The following is a 21366-nucleotide window of genomic DNA, read 5'->3' on the forward strand; positions in this document are numbered from 1 at the left end:
GTAAACTCTATAAGCGATGGACTACGGGCCTTGGAACATGCTTCATGGATATTGTTTCCTAAACGAAAGCTCTAAATCTGAATATTCTGCCTTGGTGGCCTGGAATAAGAAAACTTGCCGGACTAGGAAGTGTACGTGCATACCTTACCAAGTCTCGACTTTAACCTGTCGACCATCAAAGGCAACTAGCTCGAACATTGGCACAATCAGTGTGCTACGCCGATGGACTCTGGGCAGCCCTTTAGGACGTATCAAGGCCGTAGTCTCATGAATTGGAAAGGGGCAAGCCCGAATATCAGGATTCTATTTTCAAGTACACACAGCGGTTTGAGCTATCTGAGAAAAGTATAAAGCTCATCCGTCTTGGATCATCAGGATGACTTAGAACCAGCTCATTCTTATCTCTATCCAACTTCCACATCTTACACATCTACAACCAAACCTGATTCTATTCCTCAACCATGAAGTTCTCCTCAGTTATTATCAGCATCATCTCCCTGACGGTGGGAACGGCCATCGCCAACCCGGCTAGGCTTGAGAACCGACAGAAAGCCCCAGGAGTTGGCGACCCAAATGCTCAGTGCGATGGGAAGCATGACTGTTGCTTTAGCTCAGAAGCTGCCTGCTTTAGGCAGTACGGTACTCTTCCCGGCAACATTTACTGTCCGCTGCACAAGTATTGTGCTACAGACTATAATATCCCCCGCACCAAATGTGTAAGTAACACGATGAGAAGAATTAAAGGGCAGAACTGACGTGTAATATGCATAGAACGCTGATTGCTGTTCAATCTCCAATGGCTTAGGCCGTGGGTGCCCGGGCAAATAGACGGAGTCGTTACACTGTCTTTACTGGTGTTGGATCTCACATTACACTACTATTCAGATGGCGGATGCATTTCGAGTGCCCTTATCTTAAATATGTCGGAAGTGGGGTGTGAGCTTCAAGAGACTCCAATGCGGAAGGCAGTGAAAAGCTTACGACGGGAGGAGGAGAACCTATGATCATGAACGCGATTCGTAACATTGTATGCATAGAATGAATGAACCTAGAGAATTTTATCTATCGGACTTGGCCAAAACCGACCTGTTTGATATCTCTCACCTGACGGTCTCTTGTGCAAAGCTGGTTGTTGTAAATAATTCAAAGCCCAGTTCATACCGTCAGCAAGCTCCCAGTGCCGATTTATAGCCGCCCTAACCATCCTCTTTGGAATCAATGGGCGGAGTTTCCCTCACATAGTATACACTCTATCCGCAATCTCTATACATGGGGTATGATACACAACATCTCCAACCTCAGTCTCCCGTCTTCACTTCTCTCCCTTTACCAAACACTCCCCCAGCGTCCGATACCGTCGATCAGCATAAACAAGCCCAAACCCCTCCCCTCCCCCCCTCACAACCCCCTCAACCTCCCCAACAACAACAACATGATCCCTAACCCTCACCATCCCCTCCCCAAGAGCCCGGCACTTGATCACATACAACACCCCCTTCCCTTCAAGTAAAGGCGCCTCCCCATCCTCCTCAACAACCTCAACCCCCTTAGGCAATCCCTTAAACAACCCCTCCCCGGCACCAGCGTTCCCCCTCGTAAACAAATCCGCAACCCTCGCGCCCTCCCCTCCCTCCGCGAGAACATGCACATTGAAAACTCCGCCGCTCTCACGAATCGCATCCAGCGTCCGGCTCGGCGTCCGGACGTTGAACGTCACCAGCGGCACGGGCTCCATGCTCAAGCTCACGAAGCTCGACATCGTCATGCCCCGTGGCCGACCCGCGCGGTCTGTGGCCGTGGCGACGACGACCGAGTGCGCTAGTCTCCGCATCACGCCGCAGAGCTGTGCTGGGAGGTCGGCTGTGGGGTCGTGGGTTGTTGTTGGGGGTTGGTGGGGTTCTCTGCGCCATGTTGTCGTTGGTGTCATTGGTTTCGAGGAGGAAGAGGAAGAGGAGGAGGAGAGATATCGCGGTGTCGTGTGTATTGTTCGGTGGTGCTCGGAGGTCGGTGGGTTTAGGTCGACGGGCCCTGGGATGCTTGACGAACGTTCATTCTGAGCTGAGACGATGCGTCAGTGACCATGTTCAAGCATATTGAATAGTGGCAATGCCTTACAGCTTCCAATCAGGGTCCGCTGAACGCCGCCTCCTCCGGTCCTTGGCCGGCCGACGCGACGCAGCGCGGTCCCCAGCACACGAGCTCCGGTCATCGCATGCGCCGGAGCTTAGCCCGAGGTTGCCGTACGGGGTAGCGCGCAGTCACTTCGCAATTCGGCAGTCTAACAAAGCAATAAACGGTGCAACTGTACGCCGCGCAGGTCGCGTCTGTAAATTCCGTCAAAGGAAAGCAATGGCTGGTGGAGTGGCTGTGAAGGACGTCAAAAGCTGGACTTCCTTACCCCCCTTGTAATGGTGGTAGCTCAAGCTCTCGGTGATGTAAATCGAACCCAGAAAAATTCCTTATCGATAAGAAATCACTCCCCGGGCACGCGCTGAGTTGTGGACCCGCGCGCACGGAACTCCCCGGCCCCGACCAACCGAAATTTTGGTTTCCTCAGGTCGCGCGGCCAGCGGCCAAGGAGAATCGAGCCAATCGAGCCAGCATCGCCAAAAGCTTCAAACAAATTCTCCTTTGCCCACGCGCGCGCGCTCCCTCCGTCCGTAGCACCATTCTCGCCACCGAACCTTTCTCTACGATCCTACCAGAGCTCTTCCTCGCCTCCAAATTAATTGAGCTTCCTCCACCACTACTCGAACCATACGAAAATCCGCAAAAATGGGCAAGCTCCCAACCCACCTGCCCAGGCCAACAAGCCTCCTCGCCCACCGACCCTCCCTCACAACCTCCTCCTGCTCCGGCACCACAATCTCCTCCGCCTCCTCACCGAGAATAGGTCTCCCAACCCAACAATCCCGTGCAGCAACCTTCATTCCCCGCCCCCGCCGCCCTTACACCTTCACCCAACTCATCCAGCTCTCCGACGGAAGCACCTACACCGTCCGCACCACCTCCCCGAGCCCCCTCGTCCGCTCCGCAAAGGACTCCCGCAACCACGCCCTCTGGCAACCCTCTGACAAGTCCCTGAAGAACGTGGAAGTCGACGAGGCCGGAAAACTCGCGGCCTTCCGTGAGCGTTTCGGTCGCGGGTTCGATTTGGCTGCCAAGAAGCCGACGGAGGAGGAGCTCAACGCCGCTGCCGCTGCGGCTGCAACTTCTTCTGCAAAGGACGCTGGAAAGGGCGCTGCTGCCACAGGAAAGGAGACTGCTGGAAAGGATGCTGCTGCTGCCGCCCCGGCAAAGGAGACCGCGAAGCCTGCCCAGCCGGCTGCTACCCCCGAGGAGGACGACATCTTCGATATGGGCGATTTGATCAGCGGGTACGCCGCGATGCAGCCGCAGCAGGCTGTCAAGGAGCCCCCCAAGAAGGCGGCGGCACCGGAGAAGGGCAAGAAGGGAAAGAAATAAGGCAACGCGAGAGCATGACACAAACAAAACCATCACCACTGTCGTCAGCATCCCCTGCGTATAGCTGGCGAGAAAAGAAGCTTGTACGATGCACAGAGCCGGATTATTGTATAAAAAGGGAGACTTCACGGAGACCCGCCGAGGAGGCGATCAAAAGCGTGGTCAGAGGAGGAGGTGGATTACGGGAGCCCCTTATACCCCCCATGGGGTTTCTTCTACTGTCAGATATGTACAACAACCACAACTACTACAACCAAGAAAGGATAGGCTCCACAATGTGCACTTATTGCCCACACTTGATTCACTCGTCACTCGTCCCAGTGCGCCGTGGGGTCGAAGAAGAAACCGCTGCTGTGATGCGTAGGTATAATGTAGTGAATCAGCGGACGCCGTGCCTCGGGCTTCTAGTCAGAGTCGTCGTTGATGGTGGCACGAGCCCTGTCAATGGCCGTGTTGCCGGGCGGTTTGCCCGAGGGCTGAATGACGGGCGGCCGGTAAAAGACCGTCTCGTCATCCTCGGCATCCAGCTGCATGAGGAACGTCTCCCACTTCTCAATCAACTGTCAAGCGTCAGCCTCAATCCCACCTCATGCATGTCGCGGATTGTCTTACCTCTTTTTGTGCCTCCACCGCGCTCTCCAAGAAGGTCTCAACGCCGCTCTTGAAGTCCTCCACCTTTTCTCTCTCAAAGCGGTCAAGCTCCGCCCTCATCAACCGACCCATATCCTCAAATAGGAGCCTGGCCTGGTGCACCTTTCTCTCCACGTCGCCGACCTCCGCGCTAACCTGGTTCAGCCTGTCCTGCTGGCTCTTGCCTTGCCGCAGGAGCTTGTCCTGGGAAGCCTTCTTCTTCTGCAGTTCTGACTCGGCAGAGTGCCACGAGTGGAACGCCTTTTGTCGCTGGCTGAACGCCTGCTTAACTGACCCAATCAGGCGGATGTACTCCTCGATAATGATGCCAAAGGTCAAAACATCCTGCTGGGCCTGACGGTCATAGACATCGCGGATCGTCAACTGCAGCTCGGACAGCGCATCCAGCGGGCCCGACAACGAGGGCGAAAGCTCAACCGTAGACAGAGCGTGCAGAGACGCCGAAAAGTCTCCAGCGGCCTCGGCCATCATCTTGCGCTGGCCAACCATTGTCTCCATTGCCTTGAGCAACGCCTTGAGCTGGTTCTCGAGCGCATCGAGGTAGACCTTGCGGTCATGGAACCACTGTCGTCCTCTGTCAGTATACAGTCCTCCTGGTAATCCCAGCGCACACTCACGTCATCTTGCTCGACAAACTTGCTGCTGCCACCGACGTTAATACCCAGACTGCCGAGGACACCCTTGCTTTCTCCGGGAATCGGCTCCCTCCGCTCCTTGTGCTTGACGTCGACGTTGAATGATTCGCTCTCGAGGAACAGCTTCAGGTCGGCATCGTGCTGTAGGGTAGGGTGCGCAGCAGTCTTGTTCACCATCTTCTCCAAAGCGGCGCGACGCCCTTCAACAAAGTTACTCTCGAAGCGACCGACAGCCTGCTTATCCGGCGGCGGCGGCACAACAACACCAGGGTTATTTCCGTGCAGCGTATTGTACAGCCAAAGGAAGTCACGGTATCTGCGCTTCACCTCGAACTCGGGCTGCTTGTATGCCTTTGAGGAGGTCTGTCGATTCCATCATGATTAGCGCGGGCTCCTCTCCCCCAATCCCCGCTTCACCAATGGAAGAGCTTCATCTTACCTTGGTCCTGACAGAGTAGACGATATGCGAGCTGGTCAAGTCTCCAACCTTGTGCGGATCGCCCACCGTGATCTGGAAGCTCGGCTTGCTAGCCTGCTCGACGCTGACGCTAGGCTGAGTGTGCGTCCGCACCGGGCTAGGATGCGCAGCCTGAACGGGCGGCGGCTGCCTCGGGCCAGACGGGCGGTCGTAATCGTCCTCGTCGATGTGATGAGGGTCGGAAGGTCCGGCGCGGCGGCCCTGCTGGGGCGGCATCGAGGTGCGGATCACCATCTGCTCCTTCTGCGGCGGCACGGGCGGAGCATCCTGGCCGGCTTCGGCGCCATTGTCTGCGGCGGCGGGAGCGCCGAGGGGACCCAAAGGACCGAGGGGATCGTCGACGGCTTCGAGGCGGGTAGGTTGGGCGGAAACGAGGCGACGAACAGGTCCGGAGCGTGAAGGGCGAGGTGCGGATGCCGTGCTGGGTGCGTCTGACTTGGCCGCGGGCTGCGACGACGTCGACTCTTCGCTTTGGGAGGGCTGCTGTTGGGTCGATGGCTCGGAGGTGGGTTGCGAATCGCCCCATGGCGATTCTTCGAGGGGATCCATCCTTTCGTTTGCTCGATGCGCCAGTGGCTATGGTAATTTCGTGAGAATGAGATCGGGTTAGATGACGGGCCTGTAGAGTACCACGGAAAGCGGGCGATGGTTGGGGTGGTGAATTGAGGTGAGGTGGGATGTGGTCTGGCAAAAGGCAAGGCAGCACAGTAAGGTGAGATACATCCAAGGCACGGCCGGTTCTGGTTGTGTCTGACTGACAGAGGCTCAATGCGAAAGGTGCACAGCTGCTCCGCACTACCTGATTCGCTGAGGCCCGTTGGAAGCTTCAGCCACTCGACCTCGATTGGGACCCCAGAGCCCATCGAGGCCCCTGTAGCCTGTAGGTACCTACCCGGCCTGCCCCAGGAGCGCCGCACTCGAGGTACCTAGCGGTTGCGGTCAACGTCACTGTTCCTGTCTTGACTGACGCCGGGCAATGGCGGTGGTAAAGTACGAAGTACCTTACCGAGACATGCCATGAACAAAGATACAATTCAAAGGGAAGCGTTCACATGCATTTTACTTAGATCACGGGCAAATTGGCTTTACAGCCTTCCCAATTGACTAAAGGTATCTACTACATTGATGATTTACACAAACCAGTAACCAGGCGATTTTGCTGTCCCAGACCAGGATTACCTCGCCCAAATCACATTTTGTCGACTACCGTGACCCCAACGCCAAACTCAAGATGAAGACAGTCTGATTCTTTCCCTCCAGAAAATCCCGTTCCGCAGTGAGAAGAGATGCATGTTGCGCTTAACGGTCGGGATCATAGCAGCCACCAGACACAATTAGGTTCATGCGGGTGAACTGTACCTTCATGACGGGCGTCTTCTTGGTCGGGAATGCGCTGATCTGGTCGGGCGTGATCATAACCTCCTTGCCCTTCTTCTTTCCGCCACTGGGAGCACTAGATCCACTGCCAGTCGCTCCCTGACCGCTAGCAGTCGGGCGATCCGTCTGTCCGCTGGCCGCAACGATGGTGTCGCCTCCCTCTTGAGCAGGCGCCGCTCCTTGCTGCTGCTGAGCCGCCTTGTGGCCCTCGGCAGGGAGCTCGACATCCCACACACGGACAGTGCCGTCTTGGCCGCCAGAGACGAGAACGTTGGACTCGACGCTGAAGCTCATGGACCAAATACCGCCTTTACCGTGGCCGCGGGAGCGCTTGATGCGGAGGCCCTTCTGGATGTCCCAGAGGAAGATATTGCCACTGCAATCAGCCGTGGCCAAGATTCTGCCATTGGGCGCGACCTCGATGGTGGAGATGTAGTCCGTGTGACCGGTGAAGACACGCACGCACTGGCCGGTGATGACAGACCACATGCGGACCGACTTGTCCGTTTCGTCGGAAGCCGAGAACACGTATGTTCCGTTCGGGTGCCATGCCACAGCTGAGATGCTGGAATCGTGACCGACGAGAATGCGCTGCGCGGATGCGTGATCCTGCATCCAGACGCGAACAGTCTTGTCCCAGCCGCCAGTCAAGAAGTAGTGACCGAAAGGACCCCACTCGGCTCTCAACACCGGACCATCGTGGCCCTTGTAGACGCAGACGCAGGCCCAGACATCCAGCGACCACACTCGAACGGTGCCGTCCGCAGAACAAGACAGCAGCAGCTTGGAGCTCGTCTCGATAGGAGACTCGCCCTTGCCCTCCTCGCCGAATGGCGCATGCTCGAGCTTGGCAATGGCATCGGAGAAGGAAACTGAGTACACTTGAGCTGAGTGACCGATAAGCTTGCGGTTGTTGAACTTGTAATCCTTCTCGTCATTGCGCTTCGACTTGAGAGGCTTGCCCTCAAGATGCCACACTCGGATGTAGGAATCCGTGGTGCCAATAGCAACCATTTCGTGATCCTTGGAGAAGTCCATGCATGAGACACTATACCAAACCGTTAGTCAAATTCCCTGGATAAGAACGTACTACTTGCCTTCCTAAAGTGTTGTGGAAAGTGAACATGCACGCGCTCACAGGAACGCCGACGCCGCCGGTACGTCCGTCAATCTTGAAGCGATCACGGTTCTCTCTGACCTTCTGCATCTCCATGACAACGTCTCTGGCGCGAGATGGAGGCAAAGGCAGGTCAGCTCTTGTGGGGCCGTCGGCGCTCTCCTCACGCTTGATCTTGCGATCGAACTCGTCTACCAAAGTAGCACGGCCATCGGGCGGGGGGTTGAGCGCATCCTCATCCTGGAGCTCGGCCCTGACATCGTCGCGGAGGTCCTCTTCCATGGGCAGAGGACCCAGCTTGAGGGGTACCGTCTTGTCCAAGAGGTCCCTGTTTGAAATGCCGGTGAAGACTCCAGGGATACCCTCTTGCAGATCCACCTCGTCAATGTCGAGGTTCTGAGATCGGCGGTAAATCGCCTCGAAGCTGAAAGGCTCGATGGGGCCACGGGCCGTTGAATCCAACTGGCAGAAGGTCGAAAGAATGTACAGGATAACGGCGCCGCCATTGTCCCGCTCGCGCTCGAGGAAGTGGAAGAGGTTACCACTGATGTGCTGGTTGAGCGGAACGCGGTACTTGTTCTCTCTGTACAACTTGGTGGTAGGGTTTTCCTTGGCGTGCAGAGCCAGTGTAATGGTGGAGAAGGTCTTCAGGTCATCGGAGTGGACATTCTCAAAGTACGACTTGAGGTTGTTGAGGATGATCTTGGCTTCCTCAGAGTAGTTCTGAGTGACGAGCTCGAGCCAGGAGTAGACGAAGACAGGCCAGAGAAGCTTGTTCAACTCGAACTGTAAAAGGTTAGAAATAATGAAAGGCCAGAATCAGACGGACTACTAGAGGCTTACCTTGTAGATATCGAGGTTGTTCTCGACCCACTCACGGAGCAAGTTGAAAGCCTTCAAGTACTTCTTAGGGCCCAAATCATCAACCTTATTGTGAATGGGTCTGCCGTCAGGACCCAAGTGCGAAGACTCTTGGCGAAAGATGGTTTCAGTACGAGTGTATCCTCGCTTCAGGAGATAGTCTGTGACCTAGAAACTGTCAGCAATGTCGGGGAAAGCGTTGAAAAGGCAAGTCTGCGCGATCGTACTTTCGCTGCCTTCGCAGTCTCTATATCTTCTGGAACGAACATGTATGCTCTCTCGCGCCGAAGACAAGTAGAAAGTGGAGGAGGAAGGAGAGAGGATGAAGAGATAGGAATAGAGAAATCATGATCAACATAAGGAATGGGAGACAAGGAGGGTGTTGGGAGAGAGGCGATCCTCTTCCACGAGAATCCAGAAGCCACGCCGCACTGACCTACCATCTCAACCTTGGACACTCTCTCTTGAAGGTGACTGGCCATTGTCTTCAAACTCCTGGATGTTGATGATATTTTGACGTGAAAGAATAATAAAGACGAATTGGAAGGTGTATGAGTTGAATGATGATGGTGAAAGGTGATGGATGAGGAAAAGGCAAGCAGAACCAAACACACAAAGAAATGTGAACTGGCAATCACTCATGAGATGGGTTTTGTTTCTGCAATTCTTGCGGAAGATGGAAGAAGCAATTGCTGTCCTTCTGTCCCCCGCCCTCGAAGGAATACACGATCCTCACCCGCCGATCTCATCTCTCACGGTTCCAACAGCACTTGCCATCACCACCAGCCGTCGACCGCCACGGTCACCACACTCGCAGCAACCGAACGATCGAACAACCCTTCCTCCCCATATAGACGCATAGGAACCACAGAAAAGACACCAAACTGACAACTGGAATCCCAACTTACAATCTGATTCAGATTCTGATTCGACATGGGCGCAGTAGCCGGCGCCGGCGCAGGCGCAGGCGTAGCCGTCGCGGGGGGCGGGATCGGCGTCTGGCTAGTCGGGATAGTAGGAGCAGGAATAGGCGTCACCGTCGCCGGTACTGTCGACGCAGCTTGTTGTTGCTGCTGCTGCTGCTGAGGCTGTTGTGAAAAGGATCCCGACGCGCCTGTGCCTGCTGCGCCTGCTGCTGCCGCTGCTGGTGCGCCCGGGGTGGTGCTAGCACCTGGTTGAGCCGGGGTTCCCGACATTTTTTACAGAACGATTTTGATAGTGTTGGAACGCGCGCAGTTGGTGTAGATGAAAATTCCTGGTTTCGATGTGGCGATGCGCCTTTCACGTCTCTCGGCGCATTAGTCGTGAACCGGGCGGGTGAGACGTGATCGTGAGTCGTCGAGCTAAGGTCGGGTATCCGTGGCGGAAACCGAGGCCGTAATCTCCAGGTTTCTAATGAGCGTGTTTCTCTGAGGTGACGTTGACTATCAGCAGGTAGTGCTGCAGATGCGAAGTTCCGACTATTGATGATAAACTTCGATGAGATGTCGTCGAAAGTCGCGTCCGGCCCCGATGAAATGAGGCTCCTTCATCCCCTGCGAGGCTGCAAAGGAAAGGACGTGAGGTCAAGGTTGGCGGCGGAAAATATCTGGAGAGAATGGCGCTAAGCCTTTCTCGGCATAGTGTATACCTCTTCGCTCTCAGTCATTGGAAGAGAGCTTCGACCTTCCCCGGTGGTCGGGCCCACCTTTTTTCAACTCAGACGCGACCTCTTGGAGCTCACCTGTGAGCTCGAGCACTCACCCACTGAATCTCACTCACCACCTCAACCTCTCATCTCACAAACTACTTTACACTCATCAAGAACCACGATCCACCCAAATATTGTCCTCTTCCCAACTCCTCAAACTCACCAATTGCACACGTCTGTTCTACCTATAAAATCCGAAATCAGCTCTCAAACGCAACAATGGCAGACACAGCAATGACAACAGACGCCCCAAACGAACCCTTCACCCTCCAAGAACGAATCCAACAACTCTGCGAAATCGACACCCAAATAGTCTCCCTAATGTCCCACACCTCATCCGCCCTCTCCGCCCTCGGCGCACCCCCAAAGTCCTCCCCATCATCAGACCCCTCAAACCCATCCGTTCCTCCCCCCCAACCATCATCCTCCTCCTCCCAAACCCAAACCTTCAAAACCTCAATGGACGCCCTCCTCTCCACCCTGCACACAGTAGACGTCCACATGAAGCGCCAGATTCTCGCCCTCGAAGAGGCCTCCATCATCAAGCTCCGCAACGACGCCGATCCCAAAAGCCGCCAACCCGTCATGAACGAGGACGCCAAAATCGTCGCCCGTCCCTCCCTCGAACCCAACGGCGTCGGCACCATTGGTAACCTTGACGTCGGGTGGCTCAATAGCCGCAACAACAAGGTCGAGCGCGACATGGAGGCCGAGTTGTGGGCCAAGATGAGGGAGCTGCTGGAGCGGTATCACGCCAAGGAGGTGGCCGAAGGAGCTGGTGGTGGTATCAAGGATGAGAGGATGCAGGAGTGATGGAAAAGCTGGCAGTTTAGTAGAAGCAAGCCTGGGAAATGTCTGGATGGCTCGGTGATGGGAGTCTCATTTACTTCATACCAAAGTGGTATTGGAACGAGAAGAAGAGCCTAATACCAGGCGGACTCTTGCCAGCAGACTTGCGCGGGAGACCAACAATTGATACCCTATTACATTAAATCGTTTGCAGTTCATGGGATGGATGGAAGGCATCGAAAGGGGCAAAAAAGCAAAAGCTCAGGTACCCAGTCCGTAAATCGAACTAGGCCCCTACGAAATCCTCCATCCGTTGACTTCTCGAGATTTCATACCAAGTCCTGTACTAACGGACAAGGGCGGTATACCGCTCGACCACGAGGATCGAGAGGGCCTGGTTGAAGGAAGAGCGACCTCAATCTGAATGTAAGGCAAGCTATTCAACGCAGGTCCTGAATCCGCAGACCCGGTATACACAATACTCGAGGAATACGCACACATACCTAACTTCCGCAACATGGCTGAAAACGATTCGACAGCGTATGCTTGAATAACAGGGGCGTTTCCTGAATGATACTTCAAATTGATACCTATTACGCATGCTTTCGTTACCCGTCCGCAGCCTAGCCACTAGTGATTATGCTGTACCCCATGATCGCATGCTAACGTGAAAGATGCCTCTCGAAACGCCATCCAATGAACAAAATTCCAGTTGCCGACCGCCATGAATAAAAGCACTATTCCAGCTTTCCATCGGTTCATGGCCTCTCATGTATCGCTCTAGCCATGAACCCGCGCGTCCTCCCCTACAACCCCACGAAACAAAGTGAAATCAAACTTCACCAAGTTGACAGTGAAATGAGTTTCAATATCTTGTTAGGCCTTGAAGCGCTTGTATGCCTTGACCAGGCCTACGTCTTGCTTTGTGACGGCGATCCAGTCAGGGGCATATTGTAAAGCTTCGTCCAAGGCAGGGATTGTCCCGCGAACGTTGGCATCACTCCAAGAGCACGAGATCGTTCCGCTGAATCCTGTAGACTTTCGAACCCGGCGAATCCGAAGTTCCTCGTGCTCCTTGGGAGTCTCCTTGTGAACTGACTCCGCGGGCTTAGCCGCCGAGGGCTTGGCGGCTGGTTTGACGTCAATCGTCCATGGGATAGACGAGTCCCTCCGCCAAAGCGTGATGCCGTTAATGCCCCCTTCAGTAGGTGTGCTGAAGAGGGAGTCGATACCGGCGCCCTCCCGAACGTCAAACGTCACAGCGTCGTCGAAATTGAGAACACACTGCTTTGACTCTGGGGCATCAATGCAAAGCTCATACTCATTGGTCGAGTTCGAGTAAGTGATGTTAACAGTCACGAGATGTGCGTATGGATCCTTTGAAGACACGAGTCCTGAAAACGAGGTGCTCTTAAGCTCAGGCAGTCTGGGCAACACTGCAGATCCATCAAATCGACAGTCAGATAGCAAGCCAGCTGATGGAGTGCAAATGACTTCCCGGCCTGCCGCAGATGGCAACTCGTTGATCATTTTGCGGGCGTACTTTTGCAGGCCGAGAATCGAGACTGAAGAGTTTCCATTATCCAGGTCCAAGTGCTGAATGAACTTGACCTTGTAGCGGTTGTTCGCGGAGAACGGGAAGGCGGCAAGGTTGTAGATGAGACTGACGAGGAAAATGAACAGCAGGGCCAACGGCACGTAGGAGCTCGTCCTGTGGATGAATGGAGTAAGAGGCAAAGAAATCATGATACTGAAGACGGCAATCGCGGTATAGAGAAGCAAAGGGTCCACACCATCGGCGCCAATGGACTGCATGGCCGAGGTGATGAACAGAGCCACTTGGAGAAAGACGATGATGGTGATCGGAGCGAGCAGAAGGAGTTGGAAGAACCAGGTCCAAGATGGGAGCTTCGCTGACCACGGTTGTTCTTTCTCATAGGGTTGCTTCTCTCTTGTTTCCTTAGTCTCCTCGTCGTCGTCATCTGGGTTGGACATGATGGCAGAGAGCGAGCGTCGGTAGGTTGTTGCGAATGTCGTGCGTATTGTGCCATTATTTCCACTGCCATTGTCGCCACTCCTAAGCGGCGTTGTTTCCGTGGGCTCTTCAGTAGTGCCCTCCTCGTGCGGACTCGGAGAAATCAAAGCATCAGAATTGGGAACCTCGGATATGTTATCCCTAGACTGCTGATCGTCGTGGGCCGTCTCTGCGTAGGCTCGCTTGCTCGGGAGCGCGAAAAGGTCGCAGAGAGTGATGAGCGTCGCAACAAAGACGGCGGAATGGAAGAAGGCAAAGAGATATCCCGAAGCAATCTGGAATCTGTCGGCAGCGGTGGTAACAGCAACGAGGATAGCCCAGCTCAAGATGAAGAGCCAAATGTGGGCATAACCGCGTTGAAGAGCGCTCGGCCTGACGGCGTTGGCGCCGCGCGAGATTGTCCAGAATACGAGAAAGAACACAGACAAAGTCATTGCCCAGCTATAGTGTAAAGCATCAGCTTGGAAACGTACAATGGAGTTGACTTGGACTTACACTGCATAAGGACTGCTGGAAACAACCTCAGGGTTCAGTCTTCGAACCAGGAGGGCAGAAAGGACGGTGATCGCGCCCGAGAAAATAAGGGCCAAGGGGAAACGGAAGAAACCCTTCCAACCGCCAAGAGGGACCGATTCGTCGTCAATGTCTATCTTGACCTTCCTCGAGAAGAAGTAGTACTTGTCCTGCCTCGATAGGATGTAGGTGACGAGGACCAAAATCAGGGGAGACACAATGAGCAGGGTCAATGTCCATGCGAAGAGGCCACGAAGCTCAAGAGTGGCGAATCCCTTGCCAAACATATCGAACCAAACGCCCTCTGTTCCGGAACCGCTTGAAACCTTCTTCTTGTCTCCGTCATTGCGCTTACCGGTGAAGGAGCCCGAAGTCTTCTGAAGCGAATCAACAGCAGCCAAGCCGTTTGAAAGCATGTGCCAAAGGCTCTCTTGCGAGGCATGTCGGGTATCGTCTTGGTTAGTATGGTACCGCGCTCTAGGTCGGTAGAATGCGATGTCGAGGCCGCGCTGGCCAAAGTTCTCGACCCACACCTTGTAATCCGTTTCGCTCTTAATCGCTCGAAGCTTGAAGCCGTCTGCAGCAACAACGGATCCAAAGGGATGAGGAGCGTTGGCGTAAGCCTTGGATACCTCCAAGTCAGTGGTTCTGAAGAGGATGGCTCGCCCTCCCGCGCCGGCACCCTCGAGATTCACGAATGAGGTTGTGAAGTAGTAGAGAGGGCTGTAGTGGTAGGCTCTGGCTCCGTACAGGCCATCCTCTTCGCCGTTGTTGAGCAATAGTACGATTCCACGCTTGGGCTGCTGGCCAAGAGAAGTGAAGTAGTTGAGCATCTGAAGAACGCTTACACAACCCATGCCGTCGTCAGTGGCTCCATAGCCGGTGGAGACTCTGTTCGTCTGTCAACATAAAGGCCTGGCACAGCAATGATACCACTTACGAGTCGTAATGAGCATTAACGAGAACGCCGCCCTGGCCAATGTTGCCACGCTTGCCCTTCCACCATTCACCATCTTCGTCTTCTGTGCCGCGGATGTATACAAGCTTGTTTGTGCCCTCAAAGTAGGTTGCATGGGCCGAAGTACCAGGTTGACCGAGTGGGCCAGAGGTGCCAGCATAGGTCACGTTTGAGATTATGTCGTCGAAGACCGTTACGAGGGGGCCAGTCGAAGCACGCTCAACGGCATCTTCGCGTGGAAGTGCTGGTGTGCCACTGCAGCAGCCTCTAGTCAGCACGTTTTCTCGGCACAAGAACGAACACACGGAATTTACTCACTGGGCGTCCTGAGGCCAGACAACGCCACCTGCATCCTTTTCCTTGGAATAATCGACTCCATTGCGTTGCAAGATCTCCTCGATCCGGGTCAAGAGGTATGCGCCCACCTCATCGTTGGCACGGCTGTTGTACGGGTGGTAGTTCTTGGTGATGTGCGTCAAGTCCTGCCATGCCTCGGTTACATTGACGCCAGTGTAAGGATTGTGGCTAGGAACAGACGGCACGGATTCGTGAATCCAGACAAGGGGAACGAGGAAGGCCGCGTAGACGACAATCAGCCAGAAAGTGACCGGACCTGTCGTGAACCCGAATGGGTTCTTGGCAGCCATTGCTACCGAATGTTGCTGGGATTGCCCGATGGAATACTCCTGACCGCGTCGCTGAAAGCTTCGCAATGTAGCTGATACGATCTCGAGTCCTGCCAGACGATGCGAAGAGGCTACGAAGCTCCGAGTCTTCCAGCTTTGTCCTCGGAGGAAAGGCTGCGGAGATGGCCGGAGCCTGCTCGGTAGAGGGGTTGCGTGAACGAACCCTCGGAAGCTCAGATAAGGCAAAGCGATAGATAATTGCGACTAGGTAGTGTTACAGGGCATATAGGCGCAAGCAATGGATGGGCCTGGGAAACCCTTGCGAAACAACGATAGCAGTCGATCAGCGGGGAAAACGAACGGGTCACGGAGGAAGCTGACGAGAAATGGCAAAAGGCGAACAAAGGCAACGGAGCAAAGTTGTCAGCCGACAGAAGGGAAGTTCTGCAGGTGGGATGAAGGACGAAGGAGGCTGGAGGTGGAAACGCCGCGCTCAGGGTGTGGGAAGGCGTCATGCCAGATCTGGGACAGACACTGGACGCACCTTCCTGGCCTGGGATGATGTGCAGTGGGCCGGAGCTGGCTGCTGCTGCTGCTGCTGCTGCTAGGTATTGCTGTACGGTATCTTAGGTGGCCCAAGCTCCCATGCTCTGTTCTAGAGCGCCAACGGCGGCCTCCATTCGAGCCTCAGGTAGCCCACCCACCCACTTCACATGCAAGGCGAATGTCATCGATGCGGGGAACTTATGCAACCTCGCCCAGAAAACTCGCGACTGGCTCTCTTCAATCTTGGCCCGTTGAAATTTGATTGGAGTGGTGTTGGACATCAAGATATCGTAGCGCCACGATACAGAGTTTCGGTGACAGCTTGGGTGGCTAGTCATCTTGAACTCTCTACTCTTTCTGCCTCTCCAGCACTCGGATCCGACTTCGATACAGCGCTTTGAGCTTTCAAGTGTGTCACAAATAACTTCACGTGGACAGGCTAGATTTCCTCAATTGGGATGAACTTCATCTTTTGGCTCTAAAACAAACGCACCGATGCATAAAATAAGCCTATGGATTAGTGTCCACTAGAATTCCCGTTCCCGTTCTATCGTACAATTTGCTTTGTGTCCGCTGTTTTGTTGATTCTGCTTTTTGCGTTAAGTGCTTGCTGCCCACACTGGGGTCTTCAAATACTCAGGAGAGAGAAAACACGTTGATGCGTAGGTGCGAACACTTGTCCAACCCTGGAAGTCATGATATGAATCCTTGGTTGTTAGTTGAGCGTTAGTTGTCAACGTAGTCGGTGTGCAGATGCGAGCTTAGCATCAAAGTTAGTCGTCTGATCTACCTCCTAGCTCCCTCAAACCACTTCAGGCACCAGGGGGAGGTGGGGGAGGTTGGTCGCTGGGAGGCGGAGGAGGAGCATTGTCCGAGGGAGGCGGGGGAGGGGCGCCTCCGGCATACTGCTGGATGAGTGCGTTGAGGCCACCAGCCAGACCTGGAGGAGCTCCAAGACCAGGAGCACCAGGAGGCGGCGGAGGGGCGCCAGATGGCGGTGCGGCCATGCCAGGAGGAGCACCGTATCCCGGGTATCCACCATAGCCACCGTAGCCGTTCTGAGTTCCGGGAGGCTGATGCCAGGGAGCGGCACCGGGAGCAGCGCCAGCAGATTGACCACCGTAGCCACCTTGGCCGCCACCGCCATAGTGGTCACCGCCGCCGTAGCCGCCGTGGCCGCCTCCGTGGCCGCCTCCGTGGTCATCACGACGGTTGCGATCGCGAGCCCAAGGTGCAGGACCACCGCCGCCGCCGCCACCACCGTCACGATCGCGGTCACCACGATCGCGATCATCGCGTGAGTCGTTGTTACGGCTGCGCCAAGGAGCAGGTCCGCCGGTAGGGCCACGCTGCCAGGGCTTCGCATCACCGCCGCTGGGTCCGTTGTTATTGTAGGAACCAGGGCCGGCTTCGATGCGTGCAGGTGCAGCGCCACCGGCTGAACCGCCGCCGAGTTCTTGCATGAGTTGCTATCGCAAAGTCAGTATTGGGATTGTGGATCAGGAATGCAGAAAAACGTACCTCGTACTCGCGGTCGACAGCGTCTCCGCCTTCAATGCGGCCAGCCGAGTCAGCTCTGCCGGCGCCGTCATTGCGCCAGCTGGCACCCTTCTGTCTGTCGGGACAATCTCTAGCCATGTGTCCAGCGTTGCCACAGACGCGGCAGATGATGCTGGCAGTGTAGTTCTGGCGCTCGGGACAGTCGTACTTGCGATGGCCGATCTGGCCACAGTTCTGGCAAGCCTGGTTCTCGTCGTCACGGAGGGTACCGTTGAGGGCAGCAAGCTCGCGAAGCTGGTTGCGCTTGAGCTCGTTCTGTCCTTCGGGAATGGAGGCGGCCTAGCAGAAGAGATGTTAGCATTCGCTGCCAATCGTCATTGAAAAGGGGGGAGGGGGAACTTACAGTTTCAATGACGTTGTGAATGAGTTTCTTGGCCTTGTTGACCTTCTCCTCTGTATCGGCCATAATGAGACAGTGAAGATCCTCCTCCTGGTTGCTGGCGTGAGCTGCGTCCGAACGGCCTTTGCCCTCCTTGACTGAGCCCTTGCCGCGAATGGCAATCTTGGCGCCGGATTCTCCCTCCATCTTCTTCAAAGTGTTGCCACGGGGTCCGATAAGTAAGCCGACTTTACGACGAGAGCTAAGCGTTAGTGTCTGTATCAAAAGGGTGAAGCAAGTTATATGACGGTCCCAGTCTCCAAACAAGGCCAGGTCTGACAAGACACCTGGAGGATGCATGACAAGCTTGGCCAGAGTCCAGGCAGGGAACAAGGGAAACAAGAAATTTTGGTTAGGGTTAGAGGGTTAGCAATCATACTGAAGTTAATTTCTGGGTAATCGTTAACAGGCACGTAGACCTTCTCTTGGGTCTTGGTGGGCCTGCGGTAGTCCTGTGGCGGGTGGTAGTTAGGGATAGTCTTCATGGCCTTTTCGATGAGCTTGTGGCGCTCGTCTTCGAGGCGCTTGCGGTATCGGTACTCGCGCGTGTTGATACGGCGACCGTGGTTATCGTACTGGGGAGCAGGAGAGGGTGATCTGTAGACAGTGGCAGTTAGCGAGGTGCTGCGCATTGCTGGACACGTGTGGACAACGTACCTGTCTCCATCCGCGGGAACGACGTCGTCAATGCGAAGCTTCTGGCTAATTTCCGTAATACGGAGATGAAGGGTGTAAGCCTCCAACTGCTCGCCGGTCATGTTCGCCGTGATGGCCGTCGTCAAGCCCATCAATCCGGCAGCCTTGTTTTCGGACGCGTCGCCCCAACGGTTTCTCTTCTTTCTGCGGCGAGGGCCATCGGCATCGGTACCTGGAAGCGACGTTAGCATCTGCTATAGTAGGAGGAACATGATGCAATGCGAAGACTTACGAGGCTCTGGGCTGCGACCGCGCTTCAGCTCTCCGTTGCCATTGCTGGGGGGAGCTTCCTGAAACTCCTCCTCACCACCATCATCGCCGCCAAACCGGCGCTTTCCCAAAGGGATGTTGTTGGAACCCGTGATTCCCTGGTTTCTCCACGACATTTTGACTGATGCGCGATGGCAAGCAAGCTGTCAGTCAGAGGGAATAGGGTGGTGTGATGGTGATTGTGGATTTCGATGGTTAAGGGAAGGGAACTTTTATATGGAACCGTTGCAATAGTATGGGAGGGCCCTCACTGAACAGGAATCTTTCAGCCTGGCGCCTTCTGTCCTCCAGCTAAGGGGCGAGAGCCAATTGGCCCGAATTTTTGGGCGCCACTGAGGCGGGCCCGATGAGGAAGCTCGATAGGTGCACGTGACAGCCTAAGTCCGATTCCACAGACACGGACCGAGAAGAGGACTAGCGCCAACGGTCGGTCGAACCTTCGTCTCAAAAGCACAATGAACAGAAAAAGAAAAGGGCAACTGGAACATAACTCCAACCAACGAAGCTTGCAACCCATCCCAAACACCGTATTTTGATGATGTTTGACTTCCACCAGCGGCAATTTGTCAAAATTGTCAAAAATGTGATCAGTGGGAGGCTTGAACTCCCGGCCTTGGCATTACACAACATTTCTTATGAAATATTAGTACCACGCTCTAACCAACTGAGCTAACCGACCCGATTGGACGCATTTGAGCTTGAATGCTACGCCGGTCTTCAGACTCATGAAGATCGCGGTTTTGGCGCGACTCGCAGTTGTGCGTTGTTCTGCAACGATATCCTTCATTAGTCAGTAGAAACCAACATGCTCATAGTTGGAAATCCAATGGTTTTCTTTTTTTCTTTTTTGGTTTAAATTATTTGTTCATCGGTACTTTTCATGGCCCGTTCCCTTGAGCATCACTAGGCACTTAACCCGCTCACTTCTTGGCAGCATCATCCTTCATCCCCTGCTGAATCCACGCAGCAGCCCCCTTGGCCTTCTCGTCGAGCTCCTCATCCGTCATCTTGAAGTGGTCCAGCGCCGTGTGCTTGGATGGCACGTGGCGGCCCTGCTCGAAGCCGGGCCTCTCCACCAGCTTGAACAGCCACGCCTTGAGCGCGGGGAACTCGTCCAGGTCGATACCAGCCCACTTGCTCGCCGCCACCCAGCCCCAGCTGGCGATGTCGGCAATAGTCACGCGGTCACCGACGAGGTAGCCGCTGGGGTTTGCCGCGAGCGCTGTGTCCATGGTGCGGTACAGACGGCGGGTCTCGTTGGTGTAACGGTCAATGCCGTACTGGATCTTCTCGGGTGCGTAGCCTGTGCGAGAGTCAGTTTATGAACAGAAGAACACGGAAGCAATTGAGGAGTTGGCGCACGCTTAAAGTGGTTGGCTTGTCTGAATACTCATTAGCTCGCCGTCATCTCATCAGAAGTGAGAGGCAACTTACCCCTGCATGGGACCAAGGCCACCCATCTGCCAGTGCAGCTACATCTCTTGCGTCAGCTTCACGGCACTCATGGTCATGTGTAAGTAGACCATACCCAGTTGTTCACCTCCCAGTACTCGCGCGAGCCATAGGGATAAGAGACCTTGTGGTCCTTGTCATAGCGGTCGACCAGGTACTGCAAAATACTTCCCGACTCAAACAGGCGGATGGTCTTGCCATCTTCAAACTTGTCGGTCAAGGCAGGGATACGTCCATTGGGGTTGATCTCCAGGAACCAGGGCTCCTGCACTCGTGCATTAGCATAATGGCCTCTAGAGGGGTTGAAAGTAGACCCTCGGGCTACTGAACAAATGGAGGTCTCTGAGATGCCAACCTTTTGAGTGTTCTTTGAGATGTCAATGGGCGTGACCTGGTACTCCAGGCCGAGCTCTTCGAGGAGAATGGACACCTTGATGCCGTTGGGGGTACCGGTGGTGTACAAGTGGATATCGGTCTTGGTCTTGGCAGCCATGTTGAAGATTTGTTTACTCAATTGTCCTAGCCGAGATGTCATATGCTTACGATGCAAGTGTTGAACGGAGGTTTTACGTGATGCCGCCGCGATGTGCAGAGAGTGAAGTTGTGTCTTGGGTCTAAATACTGAATACTAATCCACCTGCCACTGCGCTCGACGCCACTTGGGCGCATTTATACGAACCCCTCACTCTGTGAACGAGAGCTATGTAAGCTGCCATCATCTTAATAATCCAGGCGGGCGCCCCACACACGGTCCGTGGAAGCTGGCACGCTGGGCCACTGTCTGGCAGCTCTTGTCTGCGAATACCGTGGTACCTTGGCACGATTGCTTCCGTCAGAGTGACCCCTCCATTGCAATTTGCAGTAGAAAGGGCGCGGGGCTTTCTTTCACTTTTCTTTTGCTTAGAAATCACGACAGGGACTGTCTGCAGCCCACATGTCGTCACTTTCCCCGCGCCCGGTTGGTGTGCCGAAGTGTGGGGCCTCCGGTGCAGTTGCGACTGTCGACTCCAAGTCCGAAGTCCTTCCCAAAAGGTCCAACCTCTAATCACGGAATGACTAAGCACGTCGACTTCCTTCAAGGTACCAAACAGACCGTGGTGCCTTTCATTCATCAACGTGGCCCAGCAGAATCGATCAGGCATCTCCTCCGTACCTCAGCCCACAGAGTTCGCTCAAACCCAGGATGCCTGTCTGCCTGCGCCCTATCATGACCAAAGCCGGCTGACGGGGACCCGGGCAGCCAAGCTCCGTGGTGCTATGAATCCCGT

At 54.9% G+C, this 21366-nt stretch overlaps 10 protein-coding genes across 10 annotated transcripts; 4 read left to right on the forward strand and 6 right to left on the reverse strand.

Annotated features, from left to right (window-relative positions):
- Positions 1-461: 461 nt before the first annotated feature.
- Positions 462-2057, forward strand: CPAR01_11826 (uncharacterized protein; the record flags this gene model as incomplete). The annotated part of the gene is made up of 2 exons (XM_060496084.1): positions 462-580; positions 1685-2057. The coding sequence occupies 2 exons, from the start codon at positions 462-464 to the stop codon at positions 2055-2057; spliced, it is 492 nt and encodes a 163-aa protein (XP_060344869.1).
- Positions 1668-1910, reverse strand: CPAR01_11827 (uncharacterized protein; the record flags this gene model as incomplete). Its single annotated transcript, XM_060496085.1, has 1 exon — positions 1668-1910. One exon carries the CDS (start codon positions 1908-1910, stop codon positions 1668-1670), a length of 243 nt encoding a protein of 80 aa, XP_060344870.1.
- A 718-nt stretch (positions 2058-2775) lies between the features above and the next one.
- Positions 2776-3465, forward strand: CPAR01_11828 (mitochondrial ribosomal protein; the record flags this gene model as incomplete). The annotated part of the gene is made up of 1 exon (XM_060496086.1): positions 2776-3465. The coding sequence occupies one exon, from the start codon at positions 2776-2778 to the stop codon at positions 3463-3465; it is 690 nt and encodes a 229-aa protein (XP_060344871.1).
- A 404-nt stretch (positions 3466-3869) lies between these two features.
- Positions 3870-5778, reverse strand: CPAR01_11829 (uncharacterized protein; the record flags this gene model as incomplete). The annotated part of the gene is made up of 4 exons (XM_060496087.1): positions 3870-4025; positions 4078-4680; positions 4734-5114; positions 5191-5778. 4 exons carry the CDS (start codon positions 5776-5778, stop codon positions 3870-3872), a joined length of 1728 nt encoding a protein of 575 aa, XP_060344872.1.
- Positions 5779-6528: 750 nt separating this feature from the next.
- On the reverse strand, positions 6529-9066 carry CPAR01_11830 (WD domain-containing protein; the record flags this gene model as incomplete). Its single annotated transcript, XM_060496088.1, has 4 exons — positions 6529-7654; positions 7737-8509; positions 8567-8752; positions 8812-9066. The coding sequence occupies 4 exons, from the start codon at positions 9064-9066 to the stop codon at positions 6529-6531; spliced, it is 2340 nt and encodes a 779-aa protein (XP_060344873.1).
- Positions 9067-10493: 1427 nt separating this feature from the next.
- Positions 10494-11087, forward strand: CPAR01_11831 (mediator complex protein; the record flags this gene model as incomplete). The annotated part of the gene is made up of 1 exon (XM_060496089.1): positions 10494-11087. The coding sequence occupies one exon, from the start codon at positions 10494-10496 to the stop codon at positions 11085-11087; it is 594 nt and encodes a 197-aa protein (XP_060344874.1).
- Positions 11088-11939: 852 nt separating this feature from the next.
- On the reverse strand, positions 11940-15216 carry CPAR01_11832 (peptidase family M28; the record flags this gene model as incomplete). The annotated part of the gene is made up of 4 exons (XM_060496090.1): positions 11940-13539; positions 13594-14502; positions 14552-14824; positions 14888-15216. 4 exons carry the CDS (start codon positions 15214-15216, stop codon positions 11940-11942), a joined length of 3111 nt encoding a protein of 1036 aa, XP_060344875.1.
- Positions 15217-15708: 492 nt separating this feature from the next.
- Positions 15709-15825, forward strand: CPAR01_11833 (uncharacterized protein; the record flags this gene model as incomplete). The annotated part of the gene is made up of 1 exon (XM_060496091.1): positions 15709-15825. One exon carries the CDS (start codon positions 15709-15711, stop codon positions 15823-15825), a length of 117 nt encoding a protein of 38 aa, XP_060344876.1.
- A 728-nt stretch (positions 15826-16553) lies between these two features.
- CPAR01_11834 (zinc knuckle) lies at positions 16554-18762 on the reverse strand (the record flags this gene model as incomplete). Its single annotated transcript, XM_060496092.1, has 6 exons — positions 16554-17210; positions 17263-17580; positions 17645-17868; positions 18060-18277; positions 18338-18548; positions 18609-18762. The coding sequence occupies 6 exons, from the start codon at positions 18760-18762 to the stop codon at positions 16554-16556; spliced, it is 1782 nt and encodes a 593-aa protein (XP_060344877.1).
- Positions 18763-19566: 804 nt separating this feature from the next.
- Positions 19567-20633, reverse strand: CPAR01_11835 (glutathione S-transferase; the record flags this gene model as incomplete). The annotated part of the gene is made up of 4 exons (XM_060496093.1): positions 19567-19949; positions 20009-20028; positions 20081-20118; positions 20175-20633. 4 exons carry the CDS (start codon positions 20631-20633, stop codon positions 19567-19569), a joined length of 900 nt encoding a protein of 299 aa, XP_060344878.1.
- Positions 20634-21366: the final 733 nt, after the last annotated feature.

This window comes from Colletotrichum paranaense (genome assembly GCF_030867605.1).
Source record: "Colletotrichum paranaense strain IMI 384185 chromosome Unknown Scaffold_10.1, whole genome shotgun sequence".
Lineage (NCBI taxonomy): Eukaryota > Fungi > Ascomycota > Sordariomycetes > Glomerellales > Glomerellaceae > Colletotrichum > Colletotrichum paranaense.